At 46.2% G+C, this 19,448-nt stretch overlaps 1 protein-coding gene across 2 annotated transcripts in view; it reads right to left on the bottom strand.

The window, feature by feature from the left end:
* CNMD (chondromodulin) overlaps positions 1-11,802 on the bottom strand; it is a 28,252-nt gene extending 16,450 nt beyond the window's left edge. Inside the window, exons 1-3 of one of the 2 annotated variants that reach the window (XM_065896152.1) lie at positions 11,665-11,802; positions 11,108-11,248; positions 5,396-5,536 (exon numbers count right to left, since the gene is read on the bottom strand). In XM_065896152.1, coding sequence (XP_065752224.1) covers positions 5,396-5,536; positions 11,108-11,248; positions 11,665-11,736 — 354 coding nt within the window. In that variant the 5' untranslated portion in view covers positions 11,737-11,802. The remainder of the gene's footprint in view (positions 1-5,395; positions 5,537-11,107; positions 11,249-11,664) is intronic. The other variant, XM_065896154.1, reaches the window with a different exon arrangement.
* Between the last annotated feature and the right edge of the window lie 7,646 nt (positions 11,803-19,448).

Raw genomic sequence — 19,448 nt, forward strand, 5'->3', positions numbered from 1 at the left:
TGCTGCTGGTGGCCTAATGAACACACTTGGTGAACCACTGCTCTCCACCATGCTATCTCTGGAAGGTCTGCTGTTCTTATTCTACTTGTAAATCTAGGGCACATGGTTTGAAAAACAGAAGGCAGGGGAGGGGGATTACTGCCCCTCTATGGGATATGTTCTTTTAACTTCAAACTCTCATAGCCTCTGAATCTGAGATGCCAGGGAGGAAACACCATAGAGCTATTACCATATCCCCAGGGAGAGAACTGACGCTCTGGAAGGATTCACAGCCCTGAATGTGAGTGTAGTATGTATTGAGTTAGTTCTGATAGTCTACCGGCTGCACAGAAAACCGAAACCCCATAGGGATGGGCCCTGTGGGAAGGAGTTCACACTTATTAACCACCCTGTCTAGCTACAAATCCATATCAAACAGCCAGACATGTTAAGAGATTAAACAGAGGGAAGGGAAAGTCAAGAAAATATCCTGTTTTTGCAAACAAACAAAACCTTAGAAGCTGGTGATAATGAAGAAATTTGCTAAAAAGGTAATGAGTGAAGATCCCAGTGATCTAACATCCTTTTATCGAGTCGGCTAATCTCATGTTAGCTGCACAATTTTTTTCTTTCTAGGGGATCTCATTTATTTCTGTGGCTTAAACCAGAAGTTTCCAAGGAGGGCAAGGGGTCCTTTCTCCAGGGAACCATTTAGAAACTTTTGAGGGAGTTTTTTATTGTCACAAAAACTGGGGGCTCTCTGGGCTTTTGTTGGGTGGGGACCAGGGGTGTCAGATCCCAACCAGCTCAGGGGGGCCCTGAAGAACGAACCACCTAGAGCCCTGGGTGAAAAACCTGATGGTAAGCTTCTGTGCCTAGAACATAACACCATTTTACATATAAAAGAGTGATGTTTGGTATAGTCTTAATGTACAACCAATTTCCTAGGACTGGAATTACTGTGCAAATGGAGAAAAAATGGTACTTTCGTTTACTGTTTGAGAAAATTACCTGGTATTTAATTTGTCAACACACACTTAGGTCAGTCTGCATTTTAGGCTGTGGCACAGACAGTGACCCAAGCATATGACTTTTATGACGTTTTCTAGTACATCAGGCTCAAGTCCAAATTTTATTATAAATTACTTTCAATTTATTTTTTCTTTATGTTATAGTTGGGGGCCATACTGATTCTTGAAACCAATAACCTACTTACCTACCAGGTAGGTTGTGCTATCCTTTCCCACCACCTCCCCCACTTTTTTCCCTTTTCCCAGCTTTTTAAATTAAAAATTTCAAATATACACAAAGTCAAAAGCGTTGTACAGTGAAAATCTGTATATATCAATTTATTCTATCTTAATTTCTAACCAGGATTTTTGTTATATAAATGGGTCATTAGGTCTGAGAGGGTTGGCTTAGACCAACATCACCCATGCTATTGAGGGTGTAACTTTCTAGAAAGTAACTCATATATTATCAACAAACTTAGCTTCTGTGTTCCACAGGGTATTGACAAAGACTCTTCTGACCTAACTCTAGTCAGGCTCCTCTGGGTCCTCTGTTTACTAGGCCCCAACCTTGGGCTCTGTCTTGGCCCGTTTATTCCAGTTTTAGCAAGAATCCTGCTGAATCAGCCTTGGTCTGATCAACCTGGATATCTGATCTCCTTGACCTACCTGCAGCAAAAATCCTGTTAGGTCAGTTTAGCAAAGAACCTCTTAGTAATTTTCCATCCACCAATACGTCCACCCTGTTCTTTGGCTATAAATCCCCACTTTTCCTTATTGTATTCGGGGCTGAGCCCACTCTCTCTCTCCTACTACAAAACCCCACGGTAGTAGCCTGCCTTGAATGAAGTCCGCCTCACCTTCTTTAACAAGTGTCCTGAACAACCTTTTCTCTAACAGTGTAGAGCCCGGAGCCCTTTGTTCAGTGCTAGTTCCCTCTCAGGGGGCTTTTTTTTTCCATTGGCTCTACTACAGTCTTGGTGGGGTTAGCGGGGAAGGCTGTTCACTTACAATTCAGAAACTTTCCTACTCTGGCCCCACCTGCAACTCCATTTTCTCATCTTTGCCACCTCCCGGGCTACTTAGAACTTGGGAGCAGACCTGAGCACGGGTATTGCATAGTCTTCCCTGGGCCTGGAAAGCCCTGCCCCAGCTTCTCTGCCGGTCAAAATTCTTCTTGCATTCTTCCAGACCTGATTCAACTGTTGCTGATAATGAGCAGGTCTCTGTGGGGCTCCTGGGCACAAAAGCCTTTCTGTGTCCCCTGTTTCTTTGGTTACAGGAAATAGGCACCATTCAGCCTTCAGGATCTTCCCTGAGTTCCAATGGGCAGGTTCAAACAGTTGCTAATTAAGGAAGGGAAGGGATGCAGAGACCAGGGAGGAACAGTCAAGAAACAATAGTGCAGCCTTGGGGCAGGGTCCTGGTTCCCCATCAAGGGATAGGAGCAACAATATCTTTGAGCTGTTTTGCAGATACTGAAACCCCCTCCAGGTGGGAGAAGTTAGCTGTATGCTACCCACAAGCCTGTAGACCCCAGACCAGCTGGAACCGGAAGGTTGATGATGCTGACTCCTCACCACCAACCCATCAGAAGAATGTCCACGAGCTGATCACACCCTTTTTGAACCATTACTGTAAACTCCTCACTCCCCCCTCCAGGTTGGGACACACAGTTCTGAGGGCGTTAGCCCACTGTGGCTCCCTTTGCCTGGCAAAGCAATAAAGCTATTCTTTTCTACTTCACCCAAGACTCTGTCTCCAAAAATTAATTCAGTGCTGGGATTTTCAGAGACTGGATTCAGCTTCATTGCCACCTCTGTAAAACCTGCTCCATCCCCTAACTGACAGCGATGGCCTCCTCCTCTCGATGGCTCCACGTTTCTGTTCATAGCTCCATGGCAGCGTGTTTCCCGGCCTGACCTGAAGCCATTTCCGTGTGGATGTCCGCCTCCTGGACACGGACTGTAAGGTCCTTGAGGGAGGGAACAAGCGTCAGTCATCTTTGCATCCTCCATGCTTCACACCATCCCTTGCACACAGTGGGCTCCAATAACACTTCCTGAATTTGACTGACAGTTTGAAATACAGGAGAAAGTAACACTGCAGGTACCATAGTGGCTGATTCATGGGTTTTCAAAAGTCCGGGCTTATTTAAACCCATAACAGGTTCTATCCATCAAAAAAATGTTCTACTCACCGGTTCTGACTTAGAGAAATGTGGAACCTATCAAAGAGGATTGATCAGTTTATAAAATATGTGTGTCCCCATTGGCCTCTGAGAACAAAACACAATCAATACCATTATTAGAACCAAAGGATTATAAAACAGAAATATAGGTTTGGGATTAAATTTTTTTTTAGTAAATTTATTTTTGGCTGCATTATGTCTTCCTCGCTGCGCGTGGGCTTTCTCTAGTTGTGGCAATCAGGGGCTACTCTTCGTTGCGGTGTGCAGGCTTCTCATTGCGGCGACTTGATGCGGAGCATGGGCTCCATGTGTGCGGGCTTCAGTAGTTGTGGCACGTGGGCTCAGTAGTTGTGGCTCTCAGGCTTAGCCGCTCCGTGGCATGTGGGATCTTCTCAGACCAGGGCTCGAACCCATGTCCCCTGCATTGGCAGGTGGATTCTTAACCACTGCGTCACCAGGGAAGCCCAGGATTAACTATTTTAAAAGGATATTCCTGATACATGCACATCTTGAGAGAGATGGATCTTTTCTTATTTAACTGCATAGCTACCTTTGCATATCTTGATATTATGGCACATCCTAGGTATTCAATTTTGTTCTGGGTTGGATGAATAAAGCATGTGTGGGAGTCACATTTTATAATTTTATATTGAGCAGTGCAAAGAAAAACATGCCTTTTACCTTGTCCTCGGTCTTGCAGTAAAAGCCTTTAATAGGTCCAGAGAAATTATCCCTGTGCCTTGACCAGAACCATCTGCAAAGCTATGACTAAGCGAAATGCAGCCACGCACACATGGGGCTGCAGAGCTTGGTCCCGGGGCAGAGCCCACGCTGAACACAGCCAGCCCTTGTCATCATCAAATAATGTGTAACATCAGTCGGGCTCTGAGGTTAGCATCTGTTTGTTATTCAAAAGGGCTTGTGAAGTGTGTTTGGGTATCAACAAGGGGAGTTCTTTCATTCGAATGAAAAGCATCTCTAGTTTTTCTCAGCAGTCAGAGGAAGACAGGTCGATGAGATGTTTGCAGGCCAATAAACTATCAGGAGAGACATTATTTTCAAGAGCCTTTTTTCATGAAGTCTCACCGACTCCATCTACAGATTTAACAGGAGAGCACAAACAGTGATGCCTCTTTCTCATCTCAGAACATGAAAGAGAGTAAGATATTTATGGTGGTCATCCAGAGAGGAGGCCTGCAGTGACACTTCGGTTCACAGATGTCCACTGAAGCATCAGTGCGTGGCTTAATGTCTCCAACTGCCTGTAAATTGAATTTTTGAAAGCAAACATGTGTGCCCTTTTCAAAGGAGACTCGAAGGTTTCATCTGTAATAGGCCATAGTCAGAAAGCAGATGATACACCAGGGGAATTTCTCCACGCTCATTTCCTGGATTAAACGGGAAATCTGAAGAATTGAGAAACATGTATAAATAGATCCCACCTGTTGTTGATGAGATTATTAGGTCATTAAAGTTTCCCTCCTCTTGACAAGTGCCACTTTCAGACTTTGCAATGTTCTAGAGGAGCTTGAGCATTTTATTCACTGCGTTAAGAAAGCTGCTTGGAAAGAAATAGCTCTCGCAAGTCTTTCTGCCAAAACTTTTTTTTTTAAGTTTTTTTAAAAATTAATTAATTTTTGGCCGTGTTGGGTCTTCATTGCTGCTCGTGGGCTTTCTCTAGTTGCGGCGAGCAGGGGCTACTTTTTGTTGTGTTGCGTGGGCTTCTCATTGTGGTGGCTTCTCATTGCGGTGGCTTCTCTTGTTGCGGAGCACGGGCTCTAGGTGTGCAGGCTCAGTAGTTGTGGCTTGCGGGCTCTAGAGCGCAGGCTCAGTATTGTGGCGCACAGGCTTAGTTGCTCCGTGGCATGTGGGATCTTCCCAGACCAGGGCTCGAACCCGTGTCCCCTGCATTGGCAGGCGGATTCTTAACCACTGCGCCACCAGGGAAGTCCCTCTGCCAAGCCTTTGTATAGTTCTAAGAACTTGTTTTCTTTCAATGCTAAGGTGTTGCTTTTTCATTTTGAAAATGTAAAGGACACAGAGTGGTCCTCTCTCAGAGAGAATACGCAGCACGGTGCAGGTGGGTTAGCGGTACCATGACTGCCAAAAAGAACAGTTCCCATTTGGATGTGTGTGAGGGGCGCTCCTTCTCCCTGAATGAGAAGTCTCCCAGGTTTGCCTGGTTAAACTCCCTAAACGCATGAAATATACTTACATTCTGGAAATCGTTAACTTCAATCGCTTCTTCAGCTCCACTCCCCATTTTAAAGGTCTCCAAGTTGTTCCCAGCATCTATTTCCATTGACCCATCTTGTAATTTCCCATTGATACTCATGGTATAATGGACATTGTAAATCTGGAAGAGAACATCAGAGTTAGTGATGCCTCCCTTTTAGAGCAATTCAGGGCTTATCTTTAGATCTGCAGTATATAAAGTAGCCTTCCTATTTCTCAGAGATACACTGAATCATCCTTAATAGTAGGGATGATTATCTTAGTTATCTGTGAGGACTTTATTCATAGACCAATCACTTAATACATGATTTCTTAAAAAATATCTTAAAAGTAAAGCTTTTGATAGTCTCTGATGCTAAATGAAACAGTTCAGCGATTTGCAATCCTGGCTACATGTAGAAGCATCTTAGTAGAATCTCCAGCTACCATGCTTAGGTTCCCCCCATTGGACTGATCAAATCAGAGCCTGTGGGGATGGGGTGTGAGCACAGATCTTTCTTTTTCTGAAGGTCAATTCTACTATGCAGCCAGAATTAAGACCCGTTGGTGGATAAATGGAAATTGAGGAGGCAGAGGGTTAACTGGGCTGTTATCTGAACAAATCTGCAGTGGCACCTCACTTTGAAGGTATTTTTTTTAAGTCCTTCAGTCAAGATTCGGCGTGGAGTGTGGTATACAGTAAGAACTGCAGACAGGACTAGGATATGCCTGAGATAGGGTAGCATTTACAGAGAGCAAGGTCAATGTGCACATCTGTTTCAGCTCAAAATAAGAGGTACTCATTTTAATGACTCTATGGGACAGACATGGCATCATAAGGCATTATGTTATGAGACGTGTGGGGAGAAGGGAGGGAGGCTTGGCATTGTCCAAGAGCACTGGCCCAGGAATCAGAAAAACAGGTGGCCACACCCCTTATCCCTGGGTCTTGGGAGTTGCCTTCAGTGTAAAACAATGAAGTGGGACCTCAGAGGTGATTTTTTTTTTTATTTTGGGGGTAGGAGTTTATTACTTTATTTATTTTTGCTGTGTTGGGTCTTCGTTTCTGTGTGAGGGCTTTCTCTACTTGTGGCAAGTGGGGGCCACTCTTCATCGCGGTGCGCGGGCCTCTCACTATCGCGGGCCTTTCACTATCGCGGCCTCTCTTGTTGCGGAGCACAGGCTCCAGAAGCGCAGGCTCAGTATCTGTGGCTCACGGGCCTGGTTGCTCCGTGGCATGTGGGATCCTCCCAGACCAGGGCTTGAACCCGCGTCCCCTGCATTAGCAGGCAGACTCTCAACCACTGTGCCACCAGGTAAGCCCCCTCAGAGGTGATTTTCATTTATGTCCTTAGAGTTCTGGGGCTTCATGGAGGTGGTCCAGAGGTGAGGGGAGCAGAGTAGGTGGGACTGTGAGGTTCCTTTATCCACCCCAAGCCCCAGCCCCACGCAGTTCAACCAGAGCAGCTCTGCTTCTGATCTGTTTTATGTGTTGGATTTCTGAGTAACATCTTGTTTAAAATTCCACCATTAGAAATTTTTTTTACAGTGTACCACTAAATTAGATGATCCAAAGGGCTCTCTTAGTTTAGACATCTGGTAAGGACAATAGTTTAAAAAGTAATTCACACACTGCTCCTGTTCAGTATGCCGCTGCTCTAGAACATTCTCTGTGTCATGGGGTAGTAGGTGGGTTCCTTTTCTTGTCCTTTCTTCCTTTTTCTTCAAGGTATATATATGTATATATCTATATCTTATATATGATATATAATATATCTCTTAAGTGATATATAAGCTATAAAATCTTTAAAGGGGAAGGAATGGGAACTGATGAAAGACACTTGCTACTTAGTGTCAGGTCAGTAGGTCAGAACTGCAAAGAGCTCAGATTCAATTCAAGCCTGATTTTCTCCCTCATTATGACGAATGCCTGACCGCAGCATGGACAAACCCTGGGAAAAGTATCTGTTGTTATTGGATCATTACTTGTAGAAAAGTCATTATTGCAAGACCCACAGGGTGCTATTTTAGTTTATCAGCAGAGACGTAGAAACGGCTTTGCTAGCGTGTACCCTTTTAGGTAACAGCCCTCGGTCAGTGGAAGAGAAAATGCCAGCATGCAGTTCAGCCTCATTCTCAGTGACCCTCCTTCCCTCGTTCTGATGAACTTCGATTCCTGTAGGACACTGTCTCCACAGCTCACCTGATCATAAGAACCACTTCTAGGGGCTTCCCTGGTGGTGCAGTGGTTGAGAGTCCGCCTTCCGATGCAGGGAACACGGGTTCATGCCCCGGTCCGGGAGGATCCCACATGCCGCGGAGCGGCTGGGCCCGTGAGCCATGGCCGCTGAGCCTGTGCTCCGCAACGGGAGAGGCCACAACAGTGAGAGGCCTGCGTACCGCAAAAAAGAAATAAAAAAGAACCACTTCTAGGGGTTCTGCTTTAGGGGAAGCGGGAGCAGAGCCCACCAATCTGTTTTCACTTTGCACCTCAGGCGTCCTCACCATCAGCCAGTTTGGGGAAACCTGTTTTCTTTGGCTGAGCCAGGGCTTTCTGCAGGTAAAGCTCAGAAAGCAGGCTCTGTTCTGCCCCTGTGCTCTCTGAGCAGCCACTATTCACTTGAACTAATTTTGGCTGTCCAAGGGCACATGGCAGACAACGCGCATGTGAGTTTCTGCTGGCACGAGTGTCCTTCCTTCACTCATGAGACAAGAGGCTCTTTTTTTTTTTTTTTTTTTTTAAGCATTGCACGTAAGCTTTTTACTACTCAAGCAATCCTAAATTTAAGTAACTGTTTGCAAATTCTTAGCGGGTCTTAAGGAGACAAGATCGCAACACTAGAACTGTGGCTTTTATCCTAATTTCACTTTCCTCTACCACCCTTCGCCACCTCCCCGCCAGCAAAAGCTCCCTAACGAGGCGTCCTTTGTAATGTAGCTGCAGCCCGGCTTTCAGAAGCAGTACACTGTCTGCATGAGGCAGCAATGGAGGTTTGTGCCCTCCTGAAGTGCCTTGGGTTGGGGGGTGGTAAAAAGTCGGAAGTTATTTCCAAAGTACTGGGCCCTGAGCTCAGAAAGTGGCTCGGTTGGTGGAGCAGTAATCACATTATCTGCTCTAAACTGATGGAGCTGTTAGCACCTAAGGCTATTTCTGTCCAAGCACAAAGAAGGTTTATTATGTGCCAATAGTCTGCTCAATATGGTACCTTTTACAGCCAAGGAGGTTTGCTAATGAGTTTCTAATAAAGCCTGGGTTCATAAGATAATTACATCATGTTTGGGACAATCATGAAAAATCAGGCTGAGAATAAAGGCCCCAAGCAATGACGTCTTCGCCTCATCCCACGGGGTAGGGTTGTCAGTTATGTCATATTGGTGGGAGTTTCCCATATTTCAATGCCTTGTTCCATTTACAATAATGTGGATGAAGCATGGCCTCAATATTTGAGCCCAGTCGCTTGTCCCCTGATTATTAGCACTCCAATGCTTCAGAGTTCTCTAGCTGCTTTCCAGTAAACCTGTCCTAAGGGGATTACCCATATGAAAGGCATAGGAGGTAAATTACTGCTGGCTCTCCTCTATAAACCAATATAGAGCAGCAGAGGCATAGATAATCCCCAAAGAGTGGGTAGTTCATTTGGTTGGGGATGACTTTCTGTTTGACAGAGACTTGATTATGTTTTGTTTGGGCCATTTACATTTGTATTCAGGGAAAGCAGACCTGTGCCTGTGCTATGCATAGATGGTGCCAAATTTACTCTATTTAGTATTTTGTGATTTGTTTTTCAGACTTAAGTAATATGGATCAGCATGGAATATTTTGGGAGTTAAAAAAAAAAAAAAACCTACCACGATTTTCTTCATTTTCCTGCCTCTATAAGAGACAGGGATGACTTTGTTGGCAATAAAATGTGATTCACTATTCCTCTGTATTTTTAGAATTTAATACTGCTCTCTTGAACCAGAAAACCAAACATCTTGCAGTAAAGTACAAGTTATGATAAAAGGAGGCCCTGCTCATTCAAGGTGATCTTTCAGTCTCTCTTTCTAGAAGCTTGTCAGTTAGCTGTGTTTGCCTTGAATAATTAAATGCCAAATGGTGCTCATTTTAATACATATGAGGACCAAAATCTTTACCCGCTCCCCCCAAAAAAGCAAAGCTATTTTTGTACCCAAAGGACCTATACCATTGAAGTTTTGTCATCTAAAAGATAGCATTTATATTTGAAGATGGTACGATTTCCCAAGGGACGACAATCTAAACCCTGCTATTAATGGAGGTGGAGATACTGACATCGTTCTCATGCTCAGATATGCTGCTTTCAAATGTGAGCATCTGGCCCAGCTTCTATATTTAAAATATACAAATAGATTAAGGCACTTTTCAAATATACACAAGATATTGTGCAATTCTGATCTTACAAATCGATGCTTGTAAATTTGATATAGTCTCTAAAACAGACTCAGTGCTAAATGGCATGCTTATCTATGTTAGGCATTTGAGTTAAAAATACAAATTATGCAGTGACTGCAGAAGATGTCATGTGTAAAATGGCTGAATTGCTTTCAGCACCATTTTCTCTAAGTACTGGGATTCATTCATGCTTTGAATTTCATGGTGGGAGAGAAATGGGAAACAGCAGTCACAGATCCTCTGAGGGTAGTGATTAAGAAACAGCCCTTTGTGTGCACCCTGGAGATGGAATTCTTTTCCTTTAATTGAAATACTTATACCAAGCCTGGCAATGGTCATCAAGATAAAATGCCTCCCTTTACGTAGGTGAACAAAATTCAGAGTATTTAACAAAAACACGGGTATTTTGCTTAGTTGGGTCAGAAACACTTTTTTTATTCCTTGAGAGCCAACTGAGCTCTAAAATAAATAGTTGCATACAAAGTAGGACAGCAGTTAGTAAAACATTTACCATTAAATCACACGTGACCAAGCCAGAAGTGATTTTTAAAGACATTTGCCATCTTTAAGGAAGTTAGATCTTTTTTTTTTTCCCCCTTACTGCATGAGAGAAGGGGGCATTAAAAGATGGGGAGAGAGAGAGGGAGAGAGAGAGGGAGGGAGAGAGAGAGAGAGAGAGAGAGAGAGAGAGAGAGAGAGAGAGAGAGAGAGAAGACAGAAGGGAGAGGGAGGAAGGGAGGGAGGGAGGGAGAGAGAGAGACAGCGCTACTGAGAGGTCAAATTCGTCCCCTTATTGGGTCTGAATGTCCCTCCACTGTCTTTGTCTTAAATTCACAGCCTTTCTCAGCTGGGAGAGGGCTTAGTTCCATTTCTTTCCTAAGGATGAGTAAAGCGAGGCCAGAGGGGATGTGCCTTACCCATGGTCACTCAACTGCTTAGAGGAGACGCCAGGCTGGGATGGGCCAAAAAGAACTTTCTTGGAACCGTCCACTGACTGCTTTTCCCCGCTACTCTGTCTTTAACATCTTCCCATAAAGCCCTGACTGGCTTTTCTGCAAAGTTGCCCGTGAGTGGGAAGCCGCATCGTGGAGTTGGTTGGAAGAAGGGGGAAGGTACCCGGGAGGCCCCGAGGGGAAAGCATCAGCTGGGGCGAGGGGGCCGCTCTGGCGCCACCTAGGAGGGGACACGCGAGTGACAGAGAGGACCCCGCCATCCCGTGCGCCCCCAGGCCCCGCGCCCCTCCCGGCCTCGCGCACTCTGACTCGTGCCCGCAAGCCGGCAGCCGCCCTCCGGACTTACGTGATTGTCGCTCCCCTTCCAGAAGTAGAAGGCCCCGATGGCCCCGAAGAGCAGCAGCGCCGCCCCCGAAATGAGGACCACGGCTCCGACCTGGAGCAACCGCGCGGGGCTGGTGGGCTTCACGGTCACCGTGGCGTACGCCTGCGGGCCGGCGGGAGAGGGACTGTCATGTCCGCGCGCAGCGACCCGGCGCATCGGGGTTGTCGGACAGCTCGCCCCGGGCTCCTCCGGGCGCCCCCTTTCGCCGCGCTTGCGTCCGTGGGTCCCTGGTGCTCGGGAGTGGATGTGCGCTGAACAAACTTCGCCGTGCAGGGCCATCGCCCCGCGGGTCTCTCTCCGCCAGCCACCCGACGCCCCCTCTTTCTTCCCTATCCACCCTCCCCTTCAAACCAGACTGGGGATGCCAGGCCCCTTGCACACGCACACGCGTGGGGCGCCACCCCAAGCCCACATTTGGGCGCCCATATTTGTTCCCAGCTCAATTCGGTGACACAAACCGCTGACCCGGGACAGGGGATACGGGCCCCGCGTGTCTGGGGCTCCCAGGCGGTACTCACCGGGGGGCTACAAAACTCAACCTCGTCGGGTCCCACCAGGGCGATGGGCACTTTGTCCGAGTTCTCCGTCATGGCTGCGGTCACAGGAGCGGGACACTGGGCGGCTCCGCGCGCGCCCTGGGCTCTCTCCTGCTGCCCCGACGTGCCGGGCACTTCAACGCGGCGCACGCGCGCGCGCGCGCGCTTGCACCGTGCCCCGTCCCTCCTGGGCCAGCCCAGCGCTCCCCACCCCTCCCGGCGCCTCACCTTTCTCCTCCCTTCCTTCTCCAGCCTGGAGCAGCAGTGAGCTCATCCTGCCTTCCAGATGCCCCTCTTCTCGCTCTCTCCCGTCTACTGCCCTCACCACTCCATCCCCCCCCACCCCCCCACCCCCCCAAACATCCTGGTAAACCTGAGTGTGTCATGGTGGGTGGTGCTGAGTGAGTAGACTAGGGATGCTGACCCCAAGAAATGCTAAATCGCCGGCACTCCTTCCACCATCCAAGGATCTCTTAGGATGTCAGAGAGCTCTGCCGTGACGCTTGGCTGGAGGCCCATTTCCTGCAGTGTCCTTGGATGTGTGTGTTGGGCGGTGGTGCTGGTGGAACAGGACGCAGAGGAGAGCAGGGCCGTGAAGGTGGAACTGGGGACACTGGCCAAAGTTTGCCAGGGTTTATGCTGGCCTGGCACTGCTGGATGGCCCTGGGACAGGAGCGTGGATCAGGGTCTTAGAGATGGGCCCTTGTCATGGTTTCTCTAGGAGCCGTAGCAGGAGGGTACAGCTGCAGTAAAACTGAAAGCCAAGCAAAGGGGCTGGAGGGAAAGAGCTGGCGAGACCAGAATAAGAGTACATTCTGGTTGATTGACTAAGTTAAACAGAGACAAAAACAACAATGGCAACACGCATACACCAAAAACACCGATATGTCCAAAGGAATAGCTAAGTATATATGTACATATATAGTATGTATTTTATACTATATATACAGAGAGATAGACAGATCGATATAGTATATAGTATGTATTTTTAAAGCAGAACAGGAGAGTTTTTTCACTTTTGGAAATGCCATCTGCCAGTACTAGGACTACGTGGTTCCTCATTTGGATCCAGGTTTCATTAATTGGGTTCTAGCTTGGTGTAGAGTCCTTTGCTGGGGAGTAAGCAGGGTACGGGACGGTGCAGGGGAGGACCTGCGGTTTCCTGAGCAGCGGGAGGTTGGGTAGACAGTACTTCGGTAGGAGGAAGTGTTGGATTTTGAGGGGATGCTGATGAGAGGGGGCACGTGCTGACAAGTATGATGACAGCGGAGCTGGGAAGGAGCGGAGGAGTGGAAGAGACTTGCACAGAAGAGTCTGTAGGTCTCTGCCGGTGCTGGGCTGGGGAGACTGAGGCTTCAGGCCGAGGGAGGCTGGGAGAGTGGTGGGAGCCCAAGGGAAATGAGGAAATGGTGAGGAGCAGTTGGGAGAGAGCGGATATGGTAAGACTAATTTCAGACTTGTTGAGCTTGCTGTGGGGAATGGAAAAGAAGAGCCCGGGAACGTCCCAAACCTGCCTTGGATTCAGACAAGGCACCACTGGCTGCACCTCCCACTAGACGTAAGGGCCTGAAAAACCCCCTTACACTCTGCAGAGGCTCAGCCCCAGGGCACTGCTGCAGAGTTCAAGACCTCCTCTCCCAAGGGCCCTTGTAATGGGAATTTCGGAAGCAATAAGAGTAGTCACAGTCAGAAAATTGGGAGAAGATCCAGGATAAAGTAGTGATGCAGGAAGAAAAGGAGAGTTCGGGAAGGATGGGCCCACAGAGTCAGATGCTGAAATCACGGAAGCAAGAAGGAATACACGGAAAGGCCATTGGATTTCCCAGTTAGGAGGGCGCGGGAACCAAAGAGACAGCAGTTCCAGTTGTCTTATTTATTGGGCACAGAAGACATGCCTCAAAGCATCATAGAGTGACTAAAGATATTTGCAACTCATACCACAGACAAGGAGCTCGTTTTCTTAAATAGAGAAGTCCTCGGAATCATAAAAAGACCACCAAGAGATAAAAGGATAGGAACAGAGGCTCCACAGAAGGGGAAATTCAAATGGCTCTTTAACAAAAGAAAAATGCTTGACTGCATTTATAAAAAGGCATGCAAATGAAAAGTATTCTTTTTCACCTATCAGACAGGCAAAAATAAAAACCCTTGTTAAAACAATCTGTTAGAGAGTATGAGGGGAAACGAGGTCTTGTTGCTGTGGGTGGGTGAATTGGTACAACTTTTATGGAGAAAATTTAATTCCAAAATGCAAAGCATAATTTCATTTCTGTGGATTTATCCCACAGATGCGCTCACAGGCTGGAAAAGTCCTCTACATGCAAAGATACTCCTTGTAGCATGTTTGTTAGAACAAAGGACTAGAAACGTTTTCAGTGTCCACAGCAGAGAATTTATGGTACAGCCTCACAGAGGGATCTTGGCAGGCATTTAAAAGTATGAAGAAGCTTTGAATATACTGATCTAAGAACATCACCTAAGATACTTTAAGTGGAAAAAGGAAAGGGTAGAAAATGTTCATAAATGCCTCCATTTGTATAAAAGATACAAACAAGGGAATTCCCTGGCGGTCCAGTGGTTAGGACTCTGCACTTTCACTGCTGAGGGCCCGGTTTCGATCCCTGGTCAGGGAACTAAGATCCCACAACCTGTGCAGTGCGACCAAAAAAAAAAATACAAACAAGAATATGTATATGCATATGCTCTCTGGAAAGACACACAGGATGTTGACAGCAGGGTTTGCCTCTGAGGAGAACCGTGGGGCTTGGGGACACCAATGGGGGGAAGGTGCTACACTGTGTACCTTTTGGAACGTTCTGAATTCTGTCTGTGCCTGCCGATGCAGGGGACACGGGTTCGTGCCCCGGTCCGGGAAGATCCCACATGCCACGGAGAGGCTGGGCCCGTGAGCCATGGCCACTGAGCCTGCGCGTCCGGAGCCTGTGCTCCGCAACGGGAGAGGCCCCAACAGTGAGAGGCCCGCCTACCGCAAAAAAAACCAAAAAAACAAAAAAACAATAAATCGCAGTGAGTGGGTGGGGAGGAAGCGAATGCTGCAAATGGAGGCGATTCTTTCGGCTTTCAGGGGAGAAGAAAGTAAGGAGGACAGATCAAGGGAGTTGGAGGATCAAGGAAGTTCTCCCCAACCCACCCAGGCTGGAAAGATGTTTGAAGGCTGAAGGGGGATGGGAAAGGAGGCGGTGGAGCCAAATCAAGCGAGAAGATTAACTCTGAGAAGGAGAGAGGGTCTGGGGGAGTAAGTGACGATAGGGATGCTTTGGGGATATGGATGCTGAGGAGAGGGTGAGGAGTGGGGCTGGGGATGCAGGACTCTGCCGCATTCATACAGCCAATGATGCCTGTTTCAGGTACGACACAGAAAGTAGCCGACTGGGGCTCGAGGGATGGCGGTGAGGGTTGGGCAGGGAGACCACTTACATCCTCTGAGCACATTCTCCCCAAGTGGTATATTTTCAACAATTTTAAGGTTATACGTTTATACAATGATCGTTAAGAATGGTGAAAAGAGAGTAGAGGCAAGAGCACGGCGGGGGGTCCGGGGTGAAGGGGATGAAGGGATCCCCACTTCACAGGCTTGCTCCCCTCTGCGCATCCCCCTGCTGTACCTAATCCACGGGCTCATTTCCTGGGGGTCGGGACCCGACTCTGCCCTTGTGCCAGGCACTGTGCCAGGTCTGGGGACACAGCAATGAGCAAATGAGACATGGTCCCTGCTCTTGAGTTGCCTATAATGGAGTGGGAAAGACAGTCGTTAGCCAGGTAACTGTAAAATAAAGGTGTCCCTGCCTTTATGATAAACAATAAGAGGGAAAAGTACAGGTACCCCAAGATAACATAACATGTACTCTACATTGGGCAGGAGAGGAAGGAGCCCCTGAGGAAGTGACATTTAAGCTGAGAACCGAAAGAAGAGTAAGAATTTTCCAGGTGGAGATGGGTGTAGGGGTGTGGGAAGTGTGGAGAGACAGTGGGTTCAAAGGCCTTGAGGTGGTAAAGAATCTGGCATTTGAAAAAAAGAGAGGCTGGATTGTAGAGAATGAGAGAAAGAGTGGCAGGAGATGAGGCTACAGAGAGAGGCAGTTATCTCAGCAGACAAAGCCATGTTAAGAGTTTTGAATTTTTTTCTCTTGGGATTGGGAGGTCATAAGGGGTTTGAAACAGTGGAATGGCACGATCAGGTTTGCATTTTAAAGACATCATTTTTATTACAACCCACACAAACTCATGATAAATTTTTTACCTGAATATTTTTGATGACAATGATTTTATCTTTTTTCGGACACCTTTTCCCGGTAGCCTAGATCTTTGGCTATATATAGGGAGATACTTTACCAGACTATAGAACAGTGCTACACTTGGAATTGAAAACCCTCTTTTCTTTCCTAAACTTGTCATATACTTGCTGTGTGACTTTGGGTAAGGTTTTTCACTTCTTTGGTGCTCTTTTTTCTCATCTTTAAGATGAAAGAAAAGTCTAAAAGGCGTCTCAATTTGTGACCTTCTATAAGTCTATGTTTTTCCTTATAGATAGTCATAGAAATAAAACATTACTACTTGCAAAAAATGCAATGAAATGAAATAAAATAAAATAATAGAAACATCATTTTGACCTCTGTGGGCTAGAATGACTAAATTGGAAGGGGGCAAGATTGAAAGGAGTAGATGTTTCAGGAGGCTCCTTAGCAGTCCAAGTGAGAGAGATGATGGTGGTTAGGACCAGGAGAATCACAAACGATGGATATGGGAAGGAAGGAATGGATTGGAGATTTCTTTTGGAGGAAAAATCAACAAGCTCTGAAGGTTGATTGAGTGTGAGGTATGGGGCAGAGGCAGATGTCAAGATGACCCCTACATTTGGAGCACAAAAAACTGGGTAGATGGAGGGAGTGCTGGCTGAATTTTGGACATGTTAAGTGTAAGAGCTATAAAAATTCAGGTGGAGGGCTTGTACTTGATAGTGTCAGGGAAGAGGCAGAGGGGGCCATCTGCTGAGGCAGAGAGGCTGGGAGATGGAGCAGGGCTTCTGAAGTGTGGGAGAAGTTGATAGCAGTTTTATGAGAAACACAATATGGAGTTTACAGAAGCTGTGACCATTTGGAGCTGGAGAACAGAAAGGTGCCAGGACCCCATTAGCTTGGAACAAACTAGGAGCAGGGTAGAGGGCGCTGGATGACGTTGGGGGTGATGGGTATATTGGTCAGGGTTCTCCAGAGACACAGAACCAATAGGGTGTATATAGGTAAATAGAAAGTTATTTATTACAGGGGATTGGTTCACATGATTATGGAGTCTGGGAAGTCCCATGATTTTCCATCTAAAACCTGGAGGCCCTGGAAAGCAGGTGCTGTTAATTCCCAGTTAGAGTCCTGAAGACCAGAGAATGAGTACAGATGTCTGAGGGTGGGAGATGGGTGTCCCAGCTCAAGCAGAGAGTGAGTTCACCCTTTTGTTCTATTCAGACCCTCAACAGACTGGAAGATGCCCACCCGTATTGGTAAGGGCAGATTTTCTTTACTGAGACTACTGATTCAAATGCTAGTCTTTTCCGGAGATGCCTCACAGATACCTATACCAGCCATCTGAGCATCCTTTAGTCTGGTGAAATTGACACATAACCATCACAACATGTGAATGAACCAGATGGGGAGAAATTCTTTCACAATGTATATGTTATCAAATCAGCACAACGTAACACTTTAAATATCTTACAATTTTATATGTCAGTTATACCTCAATAAAGCTGAAAAAATTAACCATCACAATTGGGTATTGAAGATGGTCTTGGGAAGGGCAGAAGGTCAGGGTCTAGTGATTCTAGGGTATGGGCTGGAAAGGGAGGTCCTTGAAGTTGGGAGGTGCTGATGAACTTGGAGGAGGATTGGCGTGATGGTGGTGGCCTGATGGGGTGGGAGAGGAAAAAGCTATGTAGGTTGTAATCAGAGGGGGAGAACACAGAATTTGAGAACTTAGAGGTGGTTTGGTTCTGCGTAGAAATGTGGTCTAAAGTGTGGACTTAGGGACAGAGCGGATTGGAGATGATGCTTCTAGGAGTTGAGGATATTGAGGTCAGGGTGATTTTGAAGTTGAAGTAGGGGTTATAAGGATGTGACGGAAAAAAAAAAGTATAAGAGAGTTGCAGAAATTGTTAAGGAAAGAGGGAGAATGTTCTGCGTGGAACTCCTTGGCCAGAGATGAGGGAGTGAATAATATGGTGTGAAAAAAAGAAAAAGAAAAAGATGGCGTGAATGGATGCATGAACGTCAGAAGAAGAACTCTGTTCCCAGAGGGTGGTGAGACCCAGTCCGGGAATGGACTGCGGAGAACCAGAAACAGCTTTTGGTCTCCAGGGAACGCATGGAGTACCTCTCCTTTCCAGGAGAGGGATAGAGGAGCAGCGTAGAGCTCCAATCTTAGCACTATTGTTGTAGCTACTTTTATACGGGTTTTCTATCACTACTGCTTCCTGTATACTCTGGCATTTAGGTGAGGAAACGGTGGACAAGTGGTTAAAAGAGGGGATTCCAAAAGAAAACAAAAACATTAACTCAAAAAGATATCCACACTCCCGTGTTCACTCTAGCACTATTTACAACCAAGATATGGAAACATCCTAAGTGTCCATCAATGGGTGAGTTGATAAAGAAGATGAGAAATGTATATACAGGGAAATATTATTCAGCCATAAAAAATGGGGAAATTCTATTTTTGACAATGTGAATCAACCTTAAAGGAATCATGCTAAGTGAAACAAGAGAGAAAGACAAATACTGTATGATCTCACTTACATGTGGAATCTAAAAGAAAAACAAAACGAAATCAGAAAACTCACAGAAAAAGAAATCAGATCTGTGGTTACTAGAGGCGGGGTGTGGGAGGACGGGCAATCAGAGGAAGGTGGTCAAAAAGTACAAACGTCCAGTTAGAAGACAAATAAATACTAGGGAGGTAATATATTTACAATATGATGGCTATAGTTAATACTGCTATGTGATATATATGTATATAGATAGGAAAGTTGTTAAGAGAGTGTAGCCTAAGAATTCTCATCACAAGGAGAAAACGCTTTTCCTACTTTTCTTTTCTTTTTATTGCAACCATATCAGAAGATGGACGTTGGCTGAACCTATTGTGGTAATCATTTCATAATATACGTAAATCGAACCACCATTCTGTTCGCCTTAAATTTACACATTGATATATGGAAATTATTTCTCGATAAAACTGGGGAAAAAGGGATTCCATGGTGTCACTAACACACACTTACTCTACTCAGACAGCTGGCACCTCTCTATAACTTTCCCATGGCAACATCAATGTCCACAACTACGGGGACTGAGAGCGCGTTGATGTACGGCCGTCGTAGGCAGTTAAATCTTGGTGTATCGTTCCAGTCCCTACATCCCCGTGCTCATGAGCTAGCTCATGAGCTCTGTTTGCTTTTCCTTTCCCAATTCCTGCTGTGCAGCCAGTTTGGAGTTAGTGCAGGGAACATTTTTATACTGACAAAATAAAAAGCCATTGCACTGATGGCAGATACACTCCAGGAAAAAAAAAAAGGTACATTCCAATGCTACATACCAGGGGTTAGTTTATTATCTGCCTTTTGGGGTCATCAAAGCAGGACTTCTTCCCTTTAGCTTAGCCAATTTTGAGCCTTTAAAATTTTTGTCAGTCCACATAGGTAGGTTGATTTCCAGATGATTTTTCACTACTCATCCCTGAGCTGCCTCCTTCTCTTCATCTAA

The sequence above is a fragment of the Phocoena phocoena genome, chromosome 18 (assembly GCF_963924675.1).
Source record: "Phocoena phocoena chromosome 18, mPhoPho1.1, whole genome shotgun sequence".
Lineage (NCBI taxonomy): Eukaryota > Metazoa > Chordata > Mammalia > Artiodactyla > Phocoenidae > Phocoena > Phocoena phocoena.